This window comes from Rhinolophus sinicus, chromosome 11 (assembly GCF_057876585.1).
Source record: "Rhinolophus sinicus isolate RSI-liver-muscle chromosome 11, RSI-T2T, whole genome shotgun sequence".
Lineage (NCBI taxonomy): Eukaryota > Metazoa > Chordata > Mammalia > Chiroptera > Rhinolophidae > Rhinolophus > Rhinolophus sinicus.
The window spans coordinates 14,444,856-14,462,693 of record NC_142511.1 but is presented as its reverse complement, the minus strand read 5'-3'; the positions used below and the strand labels follow the sequence as shown (position 1 = coordinate 14,462,693).

The following is a 17,838-nucleotide window of genomic DNA, read 5'->3' as shown; positions in this document are numbered from 1 at the left end:
TTACTCATTTGGTCACAAATATATTTGAGTGCTTACCATATGCCAGGCAATTTCACAAAAAGTGTTACTAAGAAAGTGACATTTAAGTAAAGAACTAAAAGAGGTAAGGGAGTGAAGCGGTGCAGTTATTTGGGGGAAGAGTGTTCTAGGGGGAGAGAGATAGCACATGCAAAGTCCATAAGGCAGCACTGGGTCAGCAAGTGGCTTCAGGGTCAGCAAGGAGGCCACTGTGGCTAGACTAGAGTGAGGACAGAGAGACTAGCCGGTGATAGATGGGTGATAGATGGGTGTGGGAGCATAGATCTGGTAGATCATTATAATTGCTTTGGCTATTCGTGGATAAGGAAGCTTTTGAGGGGCTTTGTCAAACAGTAGTTGACGTAATCTCACTTAAAGACTTAACAGTATCAGTTTGGCGGTGTGTAGAGAAGAGATTGAAAATGAATAATGGGCAGAAACAAGAGAAAGTTCGGAGGATATTGCAATAACCCAAGATAAAGATGATATTTTAGACAGAATTATAGAGTTAAGTTTGTGAGAAGAGGTCAGTTTGGGGATATATATTTAAATCAGAGCTGGCAAGGTTTGCTGATGATTGGATTTGGGGTGTCTGAAAAAGAGGAGTCAGGTGTGACTCACATTATATTGTATTGGGCTGTTTTTTTTTTTTAGATGAGGGACGTTATATTTTATTTTCTATTGTGTTCCCCAGCCCCTAGCACAGTGTGTGGAACATGGATAGGCACCAAGTGAATGTTTATCAAATTGAGTGAATGAATGAAAAAAGTCAAGACCTCTTTTCAAAATACGGAAATTTTTCTTTTCTTTTTACCCTTTTTCCTCTTTGTTAAAAATCCCTCATTAAAAAACTACTTTTAAATATTGAAAACCATTGGACTAGTCAGCATTTTATCCCTGCATTCATGTGGCAGTTTTTGCCATTATAACCACTTTCTTGGTTTTTAACTTGCTTTCCTGTATGTTAATGTTTTTGTTAGATACCAGCAGTAGTCAACCAAAGCCTTTCAGACGAGTAAGACTTCAGACAACATTGAGACAAGGTGTCCGTGGTCGTCAGTTTAACAGACAGAGAGGTAAATTTCTAATAGTGACTCCATGATAGGATGTGGGATCATAATAAACGGAACAATTTTTCTAATCCTTAAGCTTCCAACTGGTATCTAGTTTTTTAAAAATGGTCCAAGGATTGATTAAATAATTATGCACTGAGAATGGGACGTTTACTAATCTGTAAACTTCTTGCAGACAGATCGGTACACCATAGGTGTATAATGAGTATGTGCTTATATTTGTTCATTTCTTCCTTGAATTCAAAGGAAGATTTGGAAAAGCTGAAATGTTTTAGTCCTATATAGTCATTTGTTACAACTGTCTATAGTTATTACATTTTTTTATATAGCAGAATAAAACTTTGTGACTTTGTTTAGTAAAAAAAAAAATGTAAAATTTCAATACCTCCATGTTTTCTAATGTAACTATTAGAGATTGCATTCATATCGTAAGAATTAATCTAGTTGTAATGATCTCCATTGAAGATATGAAATTAAGTTTTTTAAAACAAATTTTATAATGAACTAGAGTAAGTGAATACTCTGGTTTTGAGCTAACTTCTTAAATTCAGTTTGATTTCTTTTTTTCTCTTACAGGTGTGAGCCATGCAATGGGAGGGAGAGGAGGCATAAATAGAGGAAATAATTAATTAAATGTTCTGTAAACTATAATAACTGTGAATAACTTTATCAAATCTGTTTTAGTGTCATGATTGTCAAGTTTAAAAACATTTTGTATTTAAATTGGTATGCTTATCTCAACATTCTTTATTAATAAAATGTATTTCAGTGTCAAAATGTATCATTCTTGTCTTCCTTTCCATTAGTTGACTCTTCCTTCGCCATGAGTCTAAGGACAGTTGTACCAGACACTGGATAAGGTCTGCCCAGAACGCGTAGTAACGGCTCTCGCTGTTCTCCTAGGCACATCGACGTTATAGTATTGATCTAAATAGAAGAAAAGTCATTTTTTTTTAATTAAAAGGTAAAAAAAAAGACTTGAACTTAAAAACAAATTATGTCGATTATTATACTCAAAGTCAATGTTTATTATTTTAATACCAAAAATGTTTATAATTAATTTGAACTTGCTAACAAAAAGAAAAACAATTGCCTTGACAGATTGACCTTTCACCACCTTGTAGTAAAATTACGTTTAGCTCTCCTTTTTCTAAGTAAGAATTTGAGAAAAACCAATTTCATTTAAAAAATAATTCTCCTGGGTTTTGTTCTTTAAAAAAAATGATGTCATTTATATAGGCAGAATAACTTAGATTTCTGGATTTTTCAAAGAAAAAGGTTTCAGATGATATAATTTAATAAATAACATTAGTTTCTTGGGAACTGATTTCTGATCTCATGGGCTGTGTAATGATGTAAATCAGTATATCTTTGTGGCAAATAAGGCCTCCATCAAATGCTACCAATGATAGGAGTAAAATGTTTTCTTTCAGTAGCAGTTTTACTCAAGTAATTGAATGTTTTATCACAGTAGGCTTTCATCTCATGAAGGATAGGGCACAATTCAATTACAATCCTTTTAATTTAATGTAAAAGTAAAGCAAAAATTTTAACTTGCTCCTCTTCAGAGAAATTAGAATAAATGTTACAGTTTAACTTCTCACCTTCGGCCACTATCGAACATTTAGTGGGTTGTGATTATATTTATATTTCAGAGATTAGATCACCTGTTTGGGAAGCTAGTAAGATTTTGCTTAACTCACCCTTAGAGAAAGTGTAGTAATCGTAGCCATCAGGTTTTCTGATGTTGGGCAGTGATATAGCTGTAGTAACCACCTTCGGAAATCCTCTCCACATTGAACTCACTTTAGCTTCATTATGAAGGAAACCTGTAGATCACAATGTACCGGTATCAGATTGGAAGGCAATGTCCTATACTGGAAAGAGCAGCTACGAGAGTCAGGCCTGCTATTAATCCCAGTTTCGTCACTTAGTAGCTTTGTTACCTCGGCTGTTATTTAACTTTGGAGCCCTCTCTGACCTGGTGCAAATACCTACCTTTTATCACTATTTTGAGGGTTATAGATTTGTATGTAATGTTCTTGGTAAGAAATGCTTGATAATGTTTATTATAATTAACAAACATTCAAATTGCATTCCTCACCCTCAAAGAGAAAGGAAGGATCTTTGGTCATTAACTGAAGCAAATTGATGTTCTGCATCAATAAGCTTAAAGTATTAGGGCTATTTGGTCAGTATTTATATTTAATAAACCTTACTTTATAAGAAACTACTACATCTACTTCGTGTGTAAGAATTTTTAACACCGTAAAAAACATTACCTTTGTCTTGATAACGGACTCTGATGGGCGTATACTGAATTCTGATGGTGTGTGTTTGAGAAGGTCCGACAGCCCGTTCAAAGCGACGCCTCCTAACCTGTGTTATTTCTCCAAACACTGGATAATGAATAGCAGGCCTTCTAGTGCACTTTCTCACAGGCTCCTGTTTATAAGTGTACTGCTGAACGTTGCCACCTATTGTGTATTAGACAATCACATCTAATAAGCAAATTAATTTTAATCCCTTCCCCCCCAAAAAAAGTTGGAAATGAGCTTTTACAAGGTGGAGGAAACAGTTTTTCATAAAGTATGTCTAGACATTAATAATGACTCTTAGTCAAGAGTATTATAAAATTAAATCCTGAAATATTTGTTGAATAAAGAAAGCCAACAAATTGCAGTTACATATTTAATTTTGTTTGAAAGTAAGTGATGACATTCTTTGTATCAGTGACCAGAAAACTCAGGTGAAAATTGCGATTTGCATGTTGAGAGATCTAAATGCTTCTTACTGCCCTCAATTTTTTTCTTAATTGAAAATACTTGACTTCAGCCACTAAAGATATCTTTTGACAGTAAACCCATTAGTAAATGAAAATATTGAGTAAAGTTTCCCTGGCAAAACAATTCTTAAAAGTTGTATAATTTTGTCAATTATGTAACACATACCTCTCTTGAAAAAATACACAGATTCGGGTCTGTCCTTATATTTAGCTATTGAGAGAGCTGCCACTATTTTTCCATTTAGTCCTCCAAATCCTTTTGAAATTTGTTTGGGGTACCCTGCATCTTGTACATCATTGGTGAAACGCCAGTACTGAGAATCCTGATCATTTAAAAGAGAAAATGATGTTAATGGCTTTGGAAAACAAGGTTAGGAGTTCATTCTTAGATTTAAATACAGGAGAAAGTTTTCATTTAGGTGTTTGATCAAGTTGACCGTAATGTTACTAAATTAAGTGTTAACTTTTTAGTAAATTTTGATGATAGAATAGTTCATTAAAATATGGAAACCCTTCTGAAATGGAGGTTGAGCTGATTTATGTTGTTACAATAAAAGAAGAATAGCTCTCTACTGATTTCTCTCACAGACATTTTCTTACCTTAAAGAAGAAAGTTTTTCCTTCACAGTTGCATCTAGTAAAAACAGTATCAATGGGGGAGGGAATACCCCAAACTTCAGTAATCCTGCGAGGTGGAGATGGTGGACTGCGTGGATTTAGCAACCAGAAATAATGACCTAAAATTGAAAGTGATAGATCAGTCTTTAAACTGAATGAATACTAAAACATATCCCAAAAGAAACCAAAATGAAAAACGTTAAATTATCATAAAGAAAAACATTGAGTGGGTTAACAAGCGTTCAGTGACTAGAAGTTAGAACTGTCAGTACTATTAGGTTGGTGCAAAAGTAATTGCGGTTTCAAAGGTTAAATTGGGAAAAACCACAATTATTTTTGTACCAACCTACCAGTATGGAAGGTACTATTTGAACATTTCTGAGAGTGGATATTTCTCAAGTCTGAAATTTAGCATAACCTTTGAAATATTTTAGTTTTCCAGTTTCTCTAGAAAGTGCCTTCTGACTTTGAGACTTACAGAAAGTCACTTTTCTCTCGATTTCTTTTTGTTTCAGAATTCAGGAGTCATAATTAAAGGACTACTAAAATCTCTTCAGCTGTGCAAGTCTATGATTTACTTCCTTTCAGATTTAATCTAAATAGAAGAAAACTGGACTAGCAGTCAGTACAGCAGGTGATTAACATGTAATCACTGCTGTTTCTCTTGCATGAAGAGTATAACACTTGAACACATCACAATAAAGATGTTACTTTCAAATAACAGAGCAGGGAAAACCAATCCTGATGTCATTTCATTTGACAGGAAATTAAAATTTCCACTACCTTTTAATTCCCAAAGGTAGGAAAAATCTTAGTTCAAGCGCTTTGTTTCATTTGTTACTATAGTATGTCTACATTTGTTAATCCAGTATTTTGGTAATTACTCTCAGGTTCTCATAATATTGTGTGAGATAAGTTCGTCAATCAGGTTCCCCTCTGGAAAGTTCGATCCAAACTACCACCTCCAGTGGTTTTGGTTCTCATAAATGCCAAGAACAAAAGGATGGTCCGAAGAAGACATGTGTGCATAACTCACCTCGAAATGCAACTAATGTCCCGTTCCTCAAAGTGGTCAGTCCATCTACTGGTTTCCCGTTGCATAAATTAGTCTCATCTAAGACAAATTAAGAAAAACTCAAGTCAATACAAAACAAAATGAGGAAAGTGTTTGTTTCAAATCCTCCCACAGGGTTCCGTTTCCTCTGCTCACCCTTTCCTAAGTTTTTGAAGGGTGTATAGTTTGAGGTGCCTGTATTTCAGAGGTGAAAGAAGTGATACGTTTCATAATTGTGTTACTTGATATTATTCAAAAAGTATTACATAAAAATAAATGATGAATTGGAATGGGCTGGTTTACCTGATCTTCATGTAAATTAGGTAATTTTTGGATGTTTGATCTCAACATGAAATTCCATTTTTCAGTTCTGTTTGCCCATTAGAATTGGTTTGGAAAAGAAAATAATATTGCAGATTTTTGCTTTGCATTTTCTCTTAAGGGTAGACTCTCAACTAAATACTTTTTGACATTCTGTACACTGTCTGCTTACAGACACAGACACATGAAATTCCTAACATTGGGTCATTACTCCATTTTCCAAAGACTTGAGTTACCTTACTATGATGATTCCTCTGCTTACCTACAGAGAAGCTGTAAAACTTCACAAGGCAGCAAGTTCAGGGTTCTAGATAATATGCATCAGTATGGTGATACTAAATCAGGACATTGTGGTTCTGGTAGATTTCAGTTAACATTACTATTAGGTTTGTGCAAAAGTCATTGCGGCTTAAAAGGTTAAAAATAATTGCAAAAACCGCAGTCACTTTTGCACCCACCTTTAATAAATGGAAGTAACAAACTCATTACCTGAAAGCATCGGGTTGATGCCCATGCCTTGATTGGGTGTGCTCACTATGACGTCAGTGCCTGGAATGACTATAGGAGTTAACACGTGGGGCCTAGGAATTACGTGAGGTTTTTCTTCTTCCTCAGCACATGGTTCTTCACTCTCTGGATTTCCTTCAACTATTTCTGAATGAGGAGGTTGGTTTGGCCTGGTGGTGGTTTGGAGCATGGTTTCCTGTGAAGAGGCAGGATTCAGGGTAGGCACCGTTGATGCAGTCATCTTTGGGGGGGATGGCGTAGGCTTTGGTGTTTTCACTTTAGGTGTTGTGTTTGGCTTTTTGGTAGAAGTGGGCGTTTTGGGTGTTTTGGTTGGCTTTTGGGGTTGACGAGTTGTCGTTTTCAAACTAGTAACTGTGTCTTCTGATACATCTGTTTCTTCAGATGTATTCAGAGTCTCTTCAGTTGTAGTAGTTGTCTTTTTTGTTGTAGTCGTTACTTTGGGTGCAAGAGTTGTTTCCTTGCTAGTAATTTTGGGTGATGTCACCGTATCCTTGGTTGTAGTAGACGTTACCTGCATGGTTGTACTTGTTTTGGATTCAGTGGCCTTTTCTTCTGTTGGAGTTGCTGTCTCTTTTGTTGTACTCTTAGATGTAGCAGTTGTAATTTCAGTTGTGGTATGTATGCCTTTTTCTGTTGTCTTATCCTTAGCTGTGGTAGTAACTTCAGACTTGGTCACTTCAGAAGCCTTGGTTGTGGTTACAGCAGTCTCCTTGGGACTGTCTTCAAGAACCTCTGGCGTGGATTCTGCAGGAGACTCAGGAGTTGATGCAGCAGGATTCTTGGGAGGAGTGGGAGGCTCCTTGGTAGTAGCTGGAGGAGAGGCCTCTGAGGGGGTTGGTGCAGGTGTCTCAGGAGAAGTTGGAGCGGGCTCCTTGGGGGTGGTGGGTGTCGTCTCCTTAGGGGTGGTGGGTGTCGTCTCCTTAGGGGTGGTGGGTGTCGTCTCCTTAGGGGTGGTGGGTGTCGTCTCCTTAGGGGTGGTGGGTGTCGTCTCCTTAGGGGTGGTGGGTGTCGTCTCCTTAGGGGTGGTGGGTGTAGTCTCCTTGGGGGTGGTGGGAGCAGGCTCCTTGGGAGTGGTGGGAGCAGGCTCCTTGGGCGTGGTGGGAGCAGGCTCCTTGGGGGTGGTGGGTGTAGGCTCTTTGGTGGTAGTGGTGGGTGTAGTCTCCTTAGGGGTGGTGGGTGTCAGCTCGTTGGGGGTGGTGGGTGTCAGCTCATTGGGTGTTGCGGGTGTAGGCTCTTTGGTGGTGCTGGTGGGTGTAGTCTCCTTGGGGGTGGTGGGTGTAGGCTCTTTGGTGGTGCTGGTGGGTATAGTCTCCTTGGGGGTGGTGGGTGTAGGCTCTTTGGTGGTGGTGGTGGGTGTAGTCTCCTTGGGGGTGGTTGGTGTAAGCTCGTTGGGGGTGGTGGGTGTCAGCTCGTTGGGTGTGGCGGGTGTAGGCTCTTTGGTGGTGGTGGTGGGTGTAGTCTCCTTGGGGGTGGTGGGTGTAGTCTCCTTGGGGGTGGTGGGTGTAGGCTCCTTGGGGGTGGTGGGTGTAGTCTCCTTGGGTGTGGTGGAAGCAGCTTTGGTTGTAGTTTCAGCTTCGGTTGTAGACTTAGCAGATACTTCGGTTGTGGCTACCGAATCTTTAGCAGATGTTTTCTCTGCACTTCGTGTCTCCTTAGCTGAAGTAGTCTTCTCTGTCTCACTAGCTGAAGTCTCTTTATTTGTTACAGAAGTCTCTTTAGTTTCAACTGTTTTCTCTATATTGGTTGTCGAAGAGGTCGTTTTGGATGTTTCAGAATTAGGTGCAAGACTGGGTTGAGAATCTGTTTTCACTGTTGTAACTGTGGAGGTTGTGGTCACTTTATTGCGTTGAGTAGTAGGAACGTCAGGAGTTGGGGTGAGCTTCGAATCGCCGTTGTCTAGTCCACTTCCAGCTTCATCTGCAACTGGTGGTTCTGGAGTAGGTTTCTTTTTAGGAGCTGGTTTCTTGTTATCTTTTACTAGAGAAAACATAGACATCTTTATTTTTGAGTAGTTTTTTTTCCTTAATAACATAAAGATCCCATTCTTATGACTGACTAGCTGTGTGTCTCTAGGCAGGTTGCTGACCCCTGGTATGTCTATTAATTTATTATAAAATGTTAAATACTTAACCTATCTCATTGGGCTAGTTTAGCGAATGAATGAGATAAGGGATGAAAAGCACAAGTAAAACTCTATACAGTTAATACAGGGAAACAAGTGGCCAACTTGAAATTACCAACATGATCAATACCACTAACTCATCTCTTTGCATGAAAGCTCTTTGCCCTTCACTTTCTCCACTTATTCCTCATTGCCCAGTGCCCCTTCCGTCCCCCTGGAAACCTAGCTCCAACATCTTGTAGATTCATGGCACCAATCACCTGAGAGGCCTCTACAACTGCATTCAAGGAATCTGCTCCTGTCACCCGGGGGGCCCTACTGAGCCCTGTTTCTAAACCCATGGCTGGTAGCTGTTCTTTTTCCTCTGCCCAGTCCCAGGGGACATAGAGGAGATTAGGATGCCATGACAGCAAAAACACTCTATCTAATAGGATTTCCCATCGCAGCTACCCCATAGGTGAACTACAGAGCCCAAGGGGCACATCACAGCTGAGTTCCACTTAGCAAACCTGTATTGCACATCTATTGTGTGCAAGACTCTCTGGATGACTCAAAGATTAAATATCTGGCTATTCAGCTAGAGAGAAAGCTTCAGGGGAAATCACAACCACCCAGGAAATAAGAGTTCTTTAAGACTCCAGTATCCAAAATCTAGTATTTCCTGGAGAAAGAGAATATAGTTTAGAATTTCAGGAAATAATAAAAAGCAGAACAAAGAGAACTTCTTTTTAGGAGGTAATAGCCTACTCTGTAGTACGTTCTCTACTACAGAAAAATCAGCGAGATATGACATAATTCATTAGGAAAATAATAAAGAGGATTTGTAAAATGTAAATAATATTACCTTTCCCTGAGAGGTGTGTGAGAATTTAATAATTAACATTTTAAAACAGTATATAAGTGTCTGTTAAATAAAATAAATCTGGGGAAGGAAAAATGAAAATACAAGGAAGACAGAAGAAGAAAGAAAAGTGATATCAGGTAGTCAGGAACTGAAATAGAAAACCATAGATAATTATCTTTGGCGCCATCGTGTGGTTCCACAGTTGCTGCTATAGCATCTTATCCTTTGCTTTCAAGAGTAGTTTCTTAGCTGTTAGGCACTAATTTCCTGTAGTAAGTTTTCATTAGTATATTCAAAAATAATTTTTATAAAATGATGTACCCCCCGCCCCAAATATTGAAACGTCCTCCAGCCTACCAACAGGTATTACTGTTAGATAATCATTGGTAACATGGCATTGATATAGTCTTTGATCTTTATCAATGCTCAAACCTTTGGGTTTCTTCTTTAATTCTCTATTACCAGCTGAATTTTTGGAAGACTTGACTTTCCGAATAGTTGAAGAGGAAGAGGAAGAGGAGGAGGAAGACTCTTGATTTTCAGAAATAGAATGTTCTATAAATCAAATAAAAAGGTTGATCACATCAATGGTGATTTAAAGCAAAAACGAACCTCCAATCCAAATACAATGAAATACTGCTTACTGATCTACAAATATCTGTGTTCTGCTTTATTTTAAATGATCAACGGTCCTTCTAATTTAATTGTCAGTTAAAAGCAAGGCACCTGAGTTTATCACAGATTCTAGCAATGTAACTATATAACTTCCTCTCAACTTTCCCATAGATCACGTAATTATTCTGCAAAAAAAATCATGTTTTATTTTTATTTTTACATTAAGACTTGTTTCTTCTGATTATTTTAACCTAGACCCCCATAATGGGCTCAGTAAAATAAGGAAAATAAATATCTGAGGGTTTATACTTTGGCTTAAACTTAGACTTAAAACAAGTAAACAAAAAGTGTAATAAGCCTTTAATGACTCATAAGATTACTCTGGTCTACGAGGAGTCATATAAAAGCAGTCCATCTACAGGTTATCTCAGAAATCTCCTTTTGTTAAATCTGTCATCTTCCTACCTTCTGTTATTTCCTCTGATTCTACAACTTTCTTAGTCTTCTTCTTGTTTGGTGATTTGGGTGAGCGTTTGGTTGTTGATTTGATGGACTGAGGTGCTCCCGCAGGCTTAGGCGCAGTCTTTGCAGATGGTGGTGATGTGGGGCTAAGCACTGAGTCCAAGCAAGACAGGTTGGTTAACATCTTGTTTCATCAGCAACTCTAACTGAAAGGCATGGGTGCATCTGGCTTCAAGAATAGATGCTGGTGAAAACCAGTGCAGGCAGGCTCTAGCCCAACACTAATGGCTGCAAACCAATTAATTATGAGGATGCACTGCTATAAAACATTGGTTCTCCAATTGTTGTAGGTTATGACAGGGAGCAAAGGCTCAGGAGTCAGAAGACCCGAACTCCATTCCTAGGCATGCAAGGCTCTCTCTTCCACTTGACCTTGGGTGAAAGGGCTAACTCCTTTTGAACTTTGTTTTCTTGTTTGCAAACTGAGATGTTTATTCTAAATGATTTCTGGAGGTATTGGCCTGTCTGAAAAGTAGTTGACTTTGTAAACCCCACCCTTTGTTGGCTTCCTTCTGTGGTGATAAAAATAATTACTGCATATGGATGACGGTATTTGTGTTCTCGAAAAGAAAAATATCACGATTATGTTTTTCCTGATTTCATATTCATTTAAATCAAATGATGCCAATGTACCTTTGATGTTTTTTAATTACAAAAGTTCTGCATGAATATTTGTCTCTTGTAAACGCTTAACAATCTCCCATTATTCATTTCTCAAAATTCGTTGCCCTGCCCCACGTCAAACAACTATTAATGGTTCGATGTGTATCTTAAATGTTTCATCACTCCCTCCTCCCACCTCTTTTCATGTCCAGAAGAGACGACAAGGGACATGTTTTGGTCATTAGGAACTAGAAGAAAAGGAGAGGGACTTCTGAAAGATTAGAAAGCAGAGAATAGTGGGGATGGTCTGGGTAACGGAGCATTGTAAGCAATCCCGCTGCTCTTCCCAAACGTCCCCTCAGTAGCTTCTCGCTGCAATCTCTACACACTGACACCGTACCTCTTCCTCTGCGCACCCAACAAAAACACCAAGTCCCTCAATTTGAGAAACAGTTCTGCCACATGCTAGCTAGTGATCTTACGCAAAACTCTTAACGTCTTAGACCGTTTTCTCACCCGCATTCATAGCTTGACTGCTATGATGCCTTCAATTCTTGAAATGTTATGATGTTGAGATACCTAGAAGCTGACAAGCAGTATCTGTAGCAATCTTGAAATAACTGAGAGGTGAGTTGCAGGATAGTTTGGCTGTTAATATATTTTTTAAAAAATGAAGTATTGAAGCTCTTGGTGGTTCCTTATATTCATTTGGGACCCTGACTATCTCTGGGAAGTCTGTAAATGAAGCATTACCTTCACCAGTTTCCCCCCCTCATTAACTTCTATGTGAATTTCAGGCAATCTGACCCACTGCTTAGTACCATAAAGCATTGTCTTTATTAACTGGTTCTCTCAACGCTTCCTCATTCTCTAACCATCCTCCCTCCCCACCCGTCCTCTGCCCAGAATAAATTCTTAGTTTTCTGTCTCACAGCCAAAACAATTATCAGGGCAATCAGCAAATATGTAGCACTTATCATGGGTCCTTCTGACAGCTGCCAGAACTCCGCGTGCGGAGTTTTTGACTACAGGGTGTTGTCTCCTTTATTTCGGGAATGCTTTCCAATGAAAACATTGAACAGTTAAGAAATGTTTCTCCACTGTTGGAAAGAAGCAGAAGGTGCCGGCTTGTTTAAATAAAATGATAAGATGATGCAAGCAATGCTTATTTTCACTTTTACCTCCACAACTATTCCTGTTTTTAACAAAGTAGGATTTAAGAACGAACATTTGGTGAGAGCAAGGCATCCACTGTTTCAGTATATTTTTAAAATCTTGTTTTCTGTGAAATTTAGAGGGTTTAATTATATTCTCAGAGTACTCCTTCAGGACCTATAACCAGAGATTTTAAAGCGGGAATATCCCTTTTTATCGACTATCACACACAGGTACTTGGAGAGAGAGTATTGACGTGACTATCAAACGCGAAGAGACATAAAATGAACAGTTCGCAACTTCTTGGTAGGTTTGCCTGTAAACGTTACCTAACTCATAAACGTACTAGTTCAAACAAACTGAAAGTGTTGATTCTCTCCTTAAATACACATTCAAAACCATTAAAGCCAAAAAAAAGCAGATAGCTCAAAGGACAGCTGACTTGGTAGGGTCCACACCATTCGGGTGAGATGAGAAATCACCAACTGAGTCGGTTACTGGTGATTTAACCTGAAATGGAACCACACCTGAAGAAAAAAGCATGTATTACTCATGTCCTGTTCTCTCTCTCTTTTACTCAAATGGCGACCTCTTGTGCTCCTGGGGCCTAGCTGAGCTGGGCCTGCTGTCAGAAGACGCTTTCCTTTAACTCATTTTGGAAAAAACAAAATTAATATGAAATAACTTATACGTTAGTAAAGTCAGGACCTTAGATGAACTGTGTGATAGACATTATCCGTGAAGCTTAGGTAGTTGGCACAGATCTGGCTGCACCAGAAGCACCGATGTACTGTGAGGCTTACCTTCTTCGCAGAAATCTTCATAATCCGGACAGCACTTGCCGTACGTCTTACATTGGGAGTCACAGTCACACTCCCTCCCTCTTTCAAAGGACTCAAAGCAGCGGCCTTTACAGGAAAGATCTACCCAGAGCAAAACAAAACATTATGGATTATTGATGACACAGCCACGCCCAGGTATGAAGAGCCATTTTCCACCTTGCAGCTGACTAGAGCTCCAAAAATGCATTTCCAAGTTCTTTATTTGGAATTTGGAAAATGGATGGCTTCCCAAGTGGAGATAGCCCAAGTCAAGAAAGAAATATGGTGATTGAGGGAAACCTTTCTTGCCCTTCAATCCTCCCAGAGAGACCCCAGTGTTCCCTTAGTTCTTCCCCGGGATGGACAATGGAAACTTGAGAAATGTCTCAATAGTAAATTACCCATCCTGTGAAATCCCCCCATCCTCTCCTCTCACCACTGCTCTGTAAGACATGTTTGATAATCGAATGTTCAGCTCTACAACAATATATTCCAAAGAGCTGGCTTCATATAAATGGGTCACTGTTTATTTGTAACGCAGAGACCTTTATTATGATAAACCGGGCAAGATTTCATCCTAATCCCTGGCATAGACTATGTGAGAGAGACCTGCTTATTTCACAAAAAGCCTTGGTTAGAGGTACAATGACTCCATGAGCCGAGCTGAAGTAATTACCTTATATAACACATACATTGTACAACAATATATTTATCAGCTTCACATGCAAATTCTAAAACATATATGACTTTAAAACAATTTTAGTTATAATTTTCATAAACTGAATATGAAATGCTTCTGTGTTAACAAATTGGCCCCAAAATATGCTCAAGTGAAATACTACTCATAGTTTAAAATTCAGATCCTTTGGGTATTAACGGAAACTCATAATTAAACACTCATGTATTACCTTTAAAGTGCCCTTTTCAGGTACTTTAGAACAATGCTAATATAAAAAAAAAGTCAAGTAGTAGATAAGCTTATTTTATGTCCATGGAGTCTTTTGATGTAACTTTTGAAGGACCCTACCCCTAAACAATTACATCCCTGCTTGGGAGTAAATGATCACTCATTACTACTTTCTCAATAACTCCTGAGTCACAGTGTTAAGTCTCTATTGAAAACAAGACAGTTTACTTCACACGAGTCAATAACCTTATACAAGTGACAGATTTCCAGGCTCCCGTTCGCCTCCCCCAGTAGACACCATCCTTAGCTATAGCACACTGCGACATTTATGCAAGTGAAGGGAAAGGCACTTAAGCAAAAAGTAGTGAAATAATGTGAAAACGACACAGCAAGGGGGCACAAAGGAACTGTCAAGAACAGTTTTGCTTGACAGAGAAGACACCAACTCTCAGGACTTACCCACAGTGCAGACTCTCTTGAAATCAGGGCAGCACTCCATGTAGTGTTGACAGTTATAATCACAGTTGCAGGGGGTATCTCTAGAATACCCTTCCCCACATCTCCCTGCACAGCTTGATAAATCTAAAATTATACAATATAGTGTAAACATGGCCAAACCACTGTATAGAAAGGGCGAGATCTAATGAGGACGACAAAGCCAATTGGTGGGAGAGAATTTTTTGACTGGGAAAGGCTAGGAATGACAGCTATCAATAGACCCAGGTAATCTTTGCCTGAACGTTTATGTGGTCTTCGTCATTCCACTTTATTCTTTACTAGACTGAGAGGATAAATACACTTTTGAAAACCAAGCAAAGTAATAGCCTTGCACCCCTCCTGGGGGAGGAGTGGCAGCTACAGCTCTACGGCTGCTGCTATGAGGCCACTTGCCATTACATTAGCATCTCTGTGGTGGGCACTGAGTCATACATTATCTCTAATGCTTATGAAAAGGTTGCCAGGAGAGTATCATATCGGTCGCTTCTTTTTAGAGATAAAGAAGCTGAAATATTGAAATTTTAATAACTTGCTCAAGGGCACCCAGAGAGAGAAGAGACCCAGTGCATATGCACTACGATTCAATTAATACCTGCTAATTATTTGTATTGACCCCTTTCACGCTCAGAAGAGTCCTGATTTGAATAATACATTATAGTAATCTTAAGTCAACAGCCCATTTAGAATTTGAACTCTGATACATCTGTTTCTAAAGCCTAAACTTTTTCAAGCCAGTCACGTTGCCTCTTATTCTTGATGATGAGTTTAAAGCAAGCTGGTTATGGCTTCCTCTTCTTTTTATTGGTGGGGATAACTGGGTTCTTTAAATATTGGGGAAGTCAGATGTTCACAACTACTGCTAAAGTGAGTAAAAAATAGATAACTCTTGCAATTCTGTCTGGATATCAATATAAAGGTCATGGACAGAGTTATTCTTGGTAAAACAAAACAAGAACAAAAGCATAATTATCCTCAAATGTATTTTGAAAATCATTTGGAAAACACCTAGAAAACCTCCCTGAGAGATAACCACAGAAAGGTAACAATTGAATCCATCTCTGGAATAGAAATTGGCAGGTGCAATGTTCTAAATCCATAGAGAGACTTTGAAGCACACTGAAAGAAAACTCAAAATAATGAGTCCAAGAAAGTCAGTCTTAATATGCAAATACAACATTAAATATTAGGAGAACTTTCAGAATTTTTTGCATACATATGCGCACAATACAAACAAAATGCATATATAGTGTATGTATGTAAATACATATATTATATATAAACAAAAAAAGAAAATGGGAACAGGTTGAGAAAGCAAGAAAAGCAGACAAACAACATCAAAGGGTTATTCTTCTACAGTTAGCAGATTTCTGAAATAGGAAATCAAATATCTTTATAGGCAAAATGTATTTTAATAGATTAAATGTCTGTCCTACTTTTATTGTTGTTAATTTCGACAACTAATTTTAAATTCTTTTGTTTAAAGGAAAGTAAAACTATTTTAGTGTGCAATTGATTCTATTACAAAGGAGAGGTGGATTAGGAAATATACCCACTGTTGTGAACCTTGAAATTTTACTATGAGAGAGGAGAAGAGTTTGGAAATACCAGAGCAGTCACAATTCCTTCTTAAATATTTATATTTCCTTTCGTGTGTTTCCCATCTTTCTTATCTAAGTGATTCTGAAACTATGTCCATGGCACACAGTTATCGCTCATGCTCAGGTTCATGAGAATTTTAATTATTTTACTGAAAATATCTATTTTATAAATGTAATTTCATAATAATCATGAGCCTTATGTAAAATGACATGCACATCTGTGTAAGTCCATATCTGGATGAACTGTCCTTATAAGAAAGAGAGAGAACTTTCAAGATGAATAAAATGCCACTGGAAATATTGCAAATGTTCATTGTAACATATCTATATCTACATTGCACCAAAACGAGTTATTTATCAATAATTTATTTGATGTAAGAGATTAGTTAGATTTCTTTGTAAACATGTACATAAAAATTATATGCTATTTAAATATTGTTTTTTATGTTAATTTGATGATATTGTATCATTCCAGTGATATCTATATATTTTTAAACTTTTGGGAGACCCATGGAAATAACACAAAAATTATTCTATAGGAAAACTCAAAACTTCTTGAAAGATTTCATAATACATTAGAAAAAAATGACAATTCCAAAATGCTTACAAATAAATATGTTACGTACACGTTACAAAATTTTAAGGTTGAACTATGCATTAAACTTAAATATAAGTTTGTAGAAATCTATTTCAACATAAAAGTCAGAAGTGAATGATTAGCAATCATAGTGAAATAAAACAATTTTTGATGTTTAAGTTACCTTGAGAAGAAACTTGCTGAATCAAGGAAACAGAAAGCAGCAGCAACAAGTAAATGGGAAGTATTTTCCTCTCCATGGTTGTTCTCAGGTACCGAGCCTTCGCTGAAAATGAACAAATAAGTAAATATCAGAAAATACTCTTAAATTTCACCACTAACTTATGCCTATGCTGCATATAGAGTTTCAGTAACTTTTAAAATGCAATTTAATGATAACACCATCCCATCCTTGAAACAAGACTTTTAAAAGTAATTAGCTTTAATTCTATAGTAAATATTTGACCATTAGATGTAATCTTATGCAGAAAAGAATCATCAGTCACCATCTCAGTCATGTTACTGACCATTTGAATATTTTAGAATTCCACAAAATAGAATACAGACTTATCTTAAAACTCTATTCAAATTAGAATATGTACTTACAATATAAGGTTTAAGTCCTATCTTGGGGGAAAAATAACCAGGTTCAGTAAAATTCAATTTAATAAATACAAGGAGTTATTGTTCCAACTTTCCCTTAACTATCAATATCAATTTATAAGTTTCCCACAGGTGTGCTGCATAAATATGATCTTTTTCGTAACTTTCCAACTACTATCCTTATAAATCTTTTTCAAATATCTTTAATAAAGTTTATCCCTATTGAATTGAAAACCCATTTAATTCCAGGAAGCAAGTTAACGTTGACACTTACCGGTAAGAGGAGAGATGAGTTTCTCCAAAGTCCTGGAAGTCTTATATATCAGTACAAATACATTGGGATGAACCAATTTGTCCAAAGGTTAGACAAAATCAACAGTGACAACCTATGAAATCAAAGTTTCCTCATTTATTGGAAGAGAGCCCAGATGACTAGACTTGGGCAACATCTGGAAAACACTTCCATTAAGAAAAATGACTACTACAAAATAAATTCAGATTTATTGGCCCAAACACACTTCTAATTTCTAAGTGAAGTGAACAAATTGTTCTGAGATGCTAAATCACTCTGGCAGG

General features: G+C 37.6%; 2 protein-coding genes across 10 annotated transcripts in view; one reads left to right on the top strand and one right to left on the bottom strand.

The window, feature by feature from the left end:
- Window positions 1-1,868, top strand: part of TPR (translocated promoter region, nuclear basket protein) — a 59,153-nt gene extending 57,285 nt beyond the window's left edge. For all 4 annotated transcript variants that reach the window (XM_074322244.2, XM_019738042.3, XM_019738043.3 and 1 more), the window contains exons 51-52: window positions 999-1,094; window positions 1,668-1,868. In XM_074322244.2, the coding sequence (XP_074178345.2) occupies window positions 999-1,094; window positions 1,668-1,720 (149 nt within the window). In that variant the 3' untranslated portion in view covers window positions 1,721-1,868. The remainder of the gene's footprint in view (window positions 1-998; window positions 1,095-1,667) is intronic.
- On the bottom strand, window positions 1,819-17,591 carry PRG4 (proteoglycan 4). Of its 6 annotated transcripts, none has more exons than XM_088801636.1 (13): window positions 17,537-17,591; window positions 16,844-16,945; window positions 14,446-14,568; window positions 13,062-13,181; window positions 10,444-10,593; window positions 9,826-9,918; window positions 6,359-8,374; window positions 5,531-5,608; window positions 4,477-4,613; window positions 4,043-4,199; window positions 3,374-3,568; window positions 2,795-2,920; window positions 1,819-2,018 (listed from the first exon to the last, which is right to left on the bottom strand). In XM_088801636.1, the coding sequence occupies exons 2-13, from the start codon at window positions 16,917-16,919 to the stop codon at window positions 1,921-1,923; spliced, it is 3,369 nt and encodes a 1,122-aa protein (XP_088657762.1). In that variant the 5' UTR covers window positions 16,920-16,945; window positions 17,537-17,591; the 3' UTR covers window positions 1,819-1,920. The 6 variants fall into 6 exon arrangements, with proteins under 6 accessions (XP_088657762.1, XP_019593607.3, XP_074178346.2 ...); XM_019738048.3 differs by having other exon boundaries at window positions 9,796-9,918; window positions 17,537-17,590; XM_074322245.2 differs by lacking the exon at window positions 14,446-14,568 and having other exon boundaries at window positions 9,796-9,918; window positions 17,537-17,589.
- Between the last annotated feature and the right edge of the window lie 247 nt (window positions 17,592-17,838).

Coding starts and splice junctions, on each gene's coding strand:
- PRG4 (XM_019738048.3), bottom strand. CDS start 16,919: ATGGAGAGGAAAATACTTCCCATTTACTTGTTGCTGCTGCTTTCTGTT. Junction 14,569..16,843: donor TCAGCAAGTTTCTTCTCAAG/GTAACTTAAACA, acceptor GTATAATTTTAG/ATTTATCAAGCTGTGCAGGG. Junction 10,594..13,061: donor TGAAGATTTCTGCGAAGAAG/GTAAGCCTCACA, acceptor GCTTGGACTCAG/TGCTTAGCCCCACATCACCA.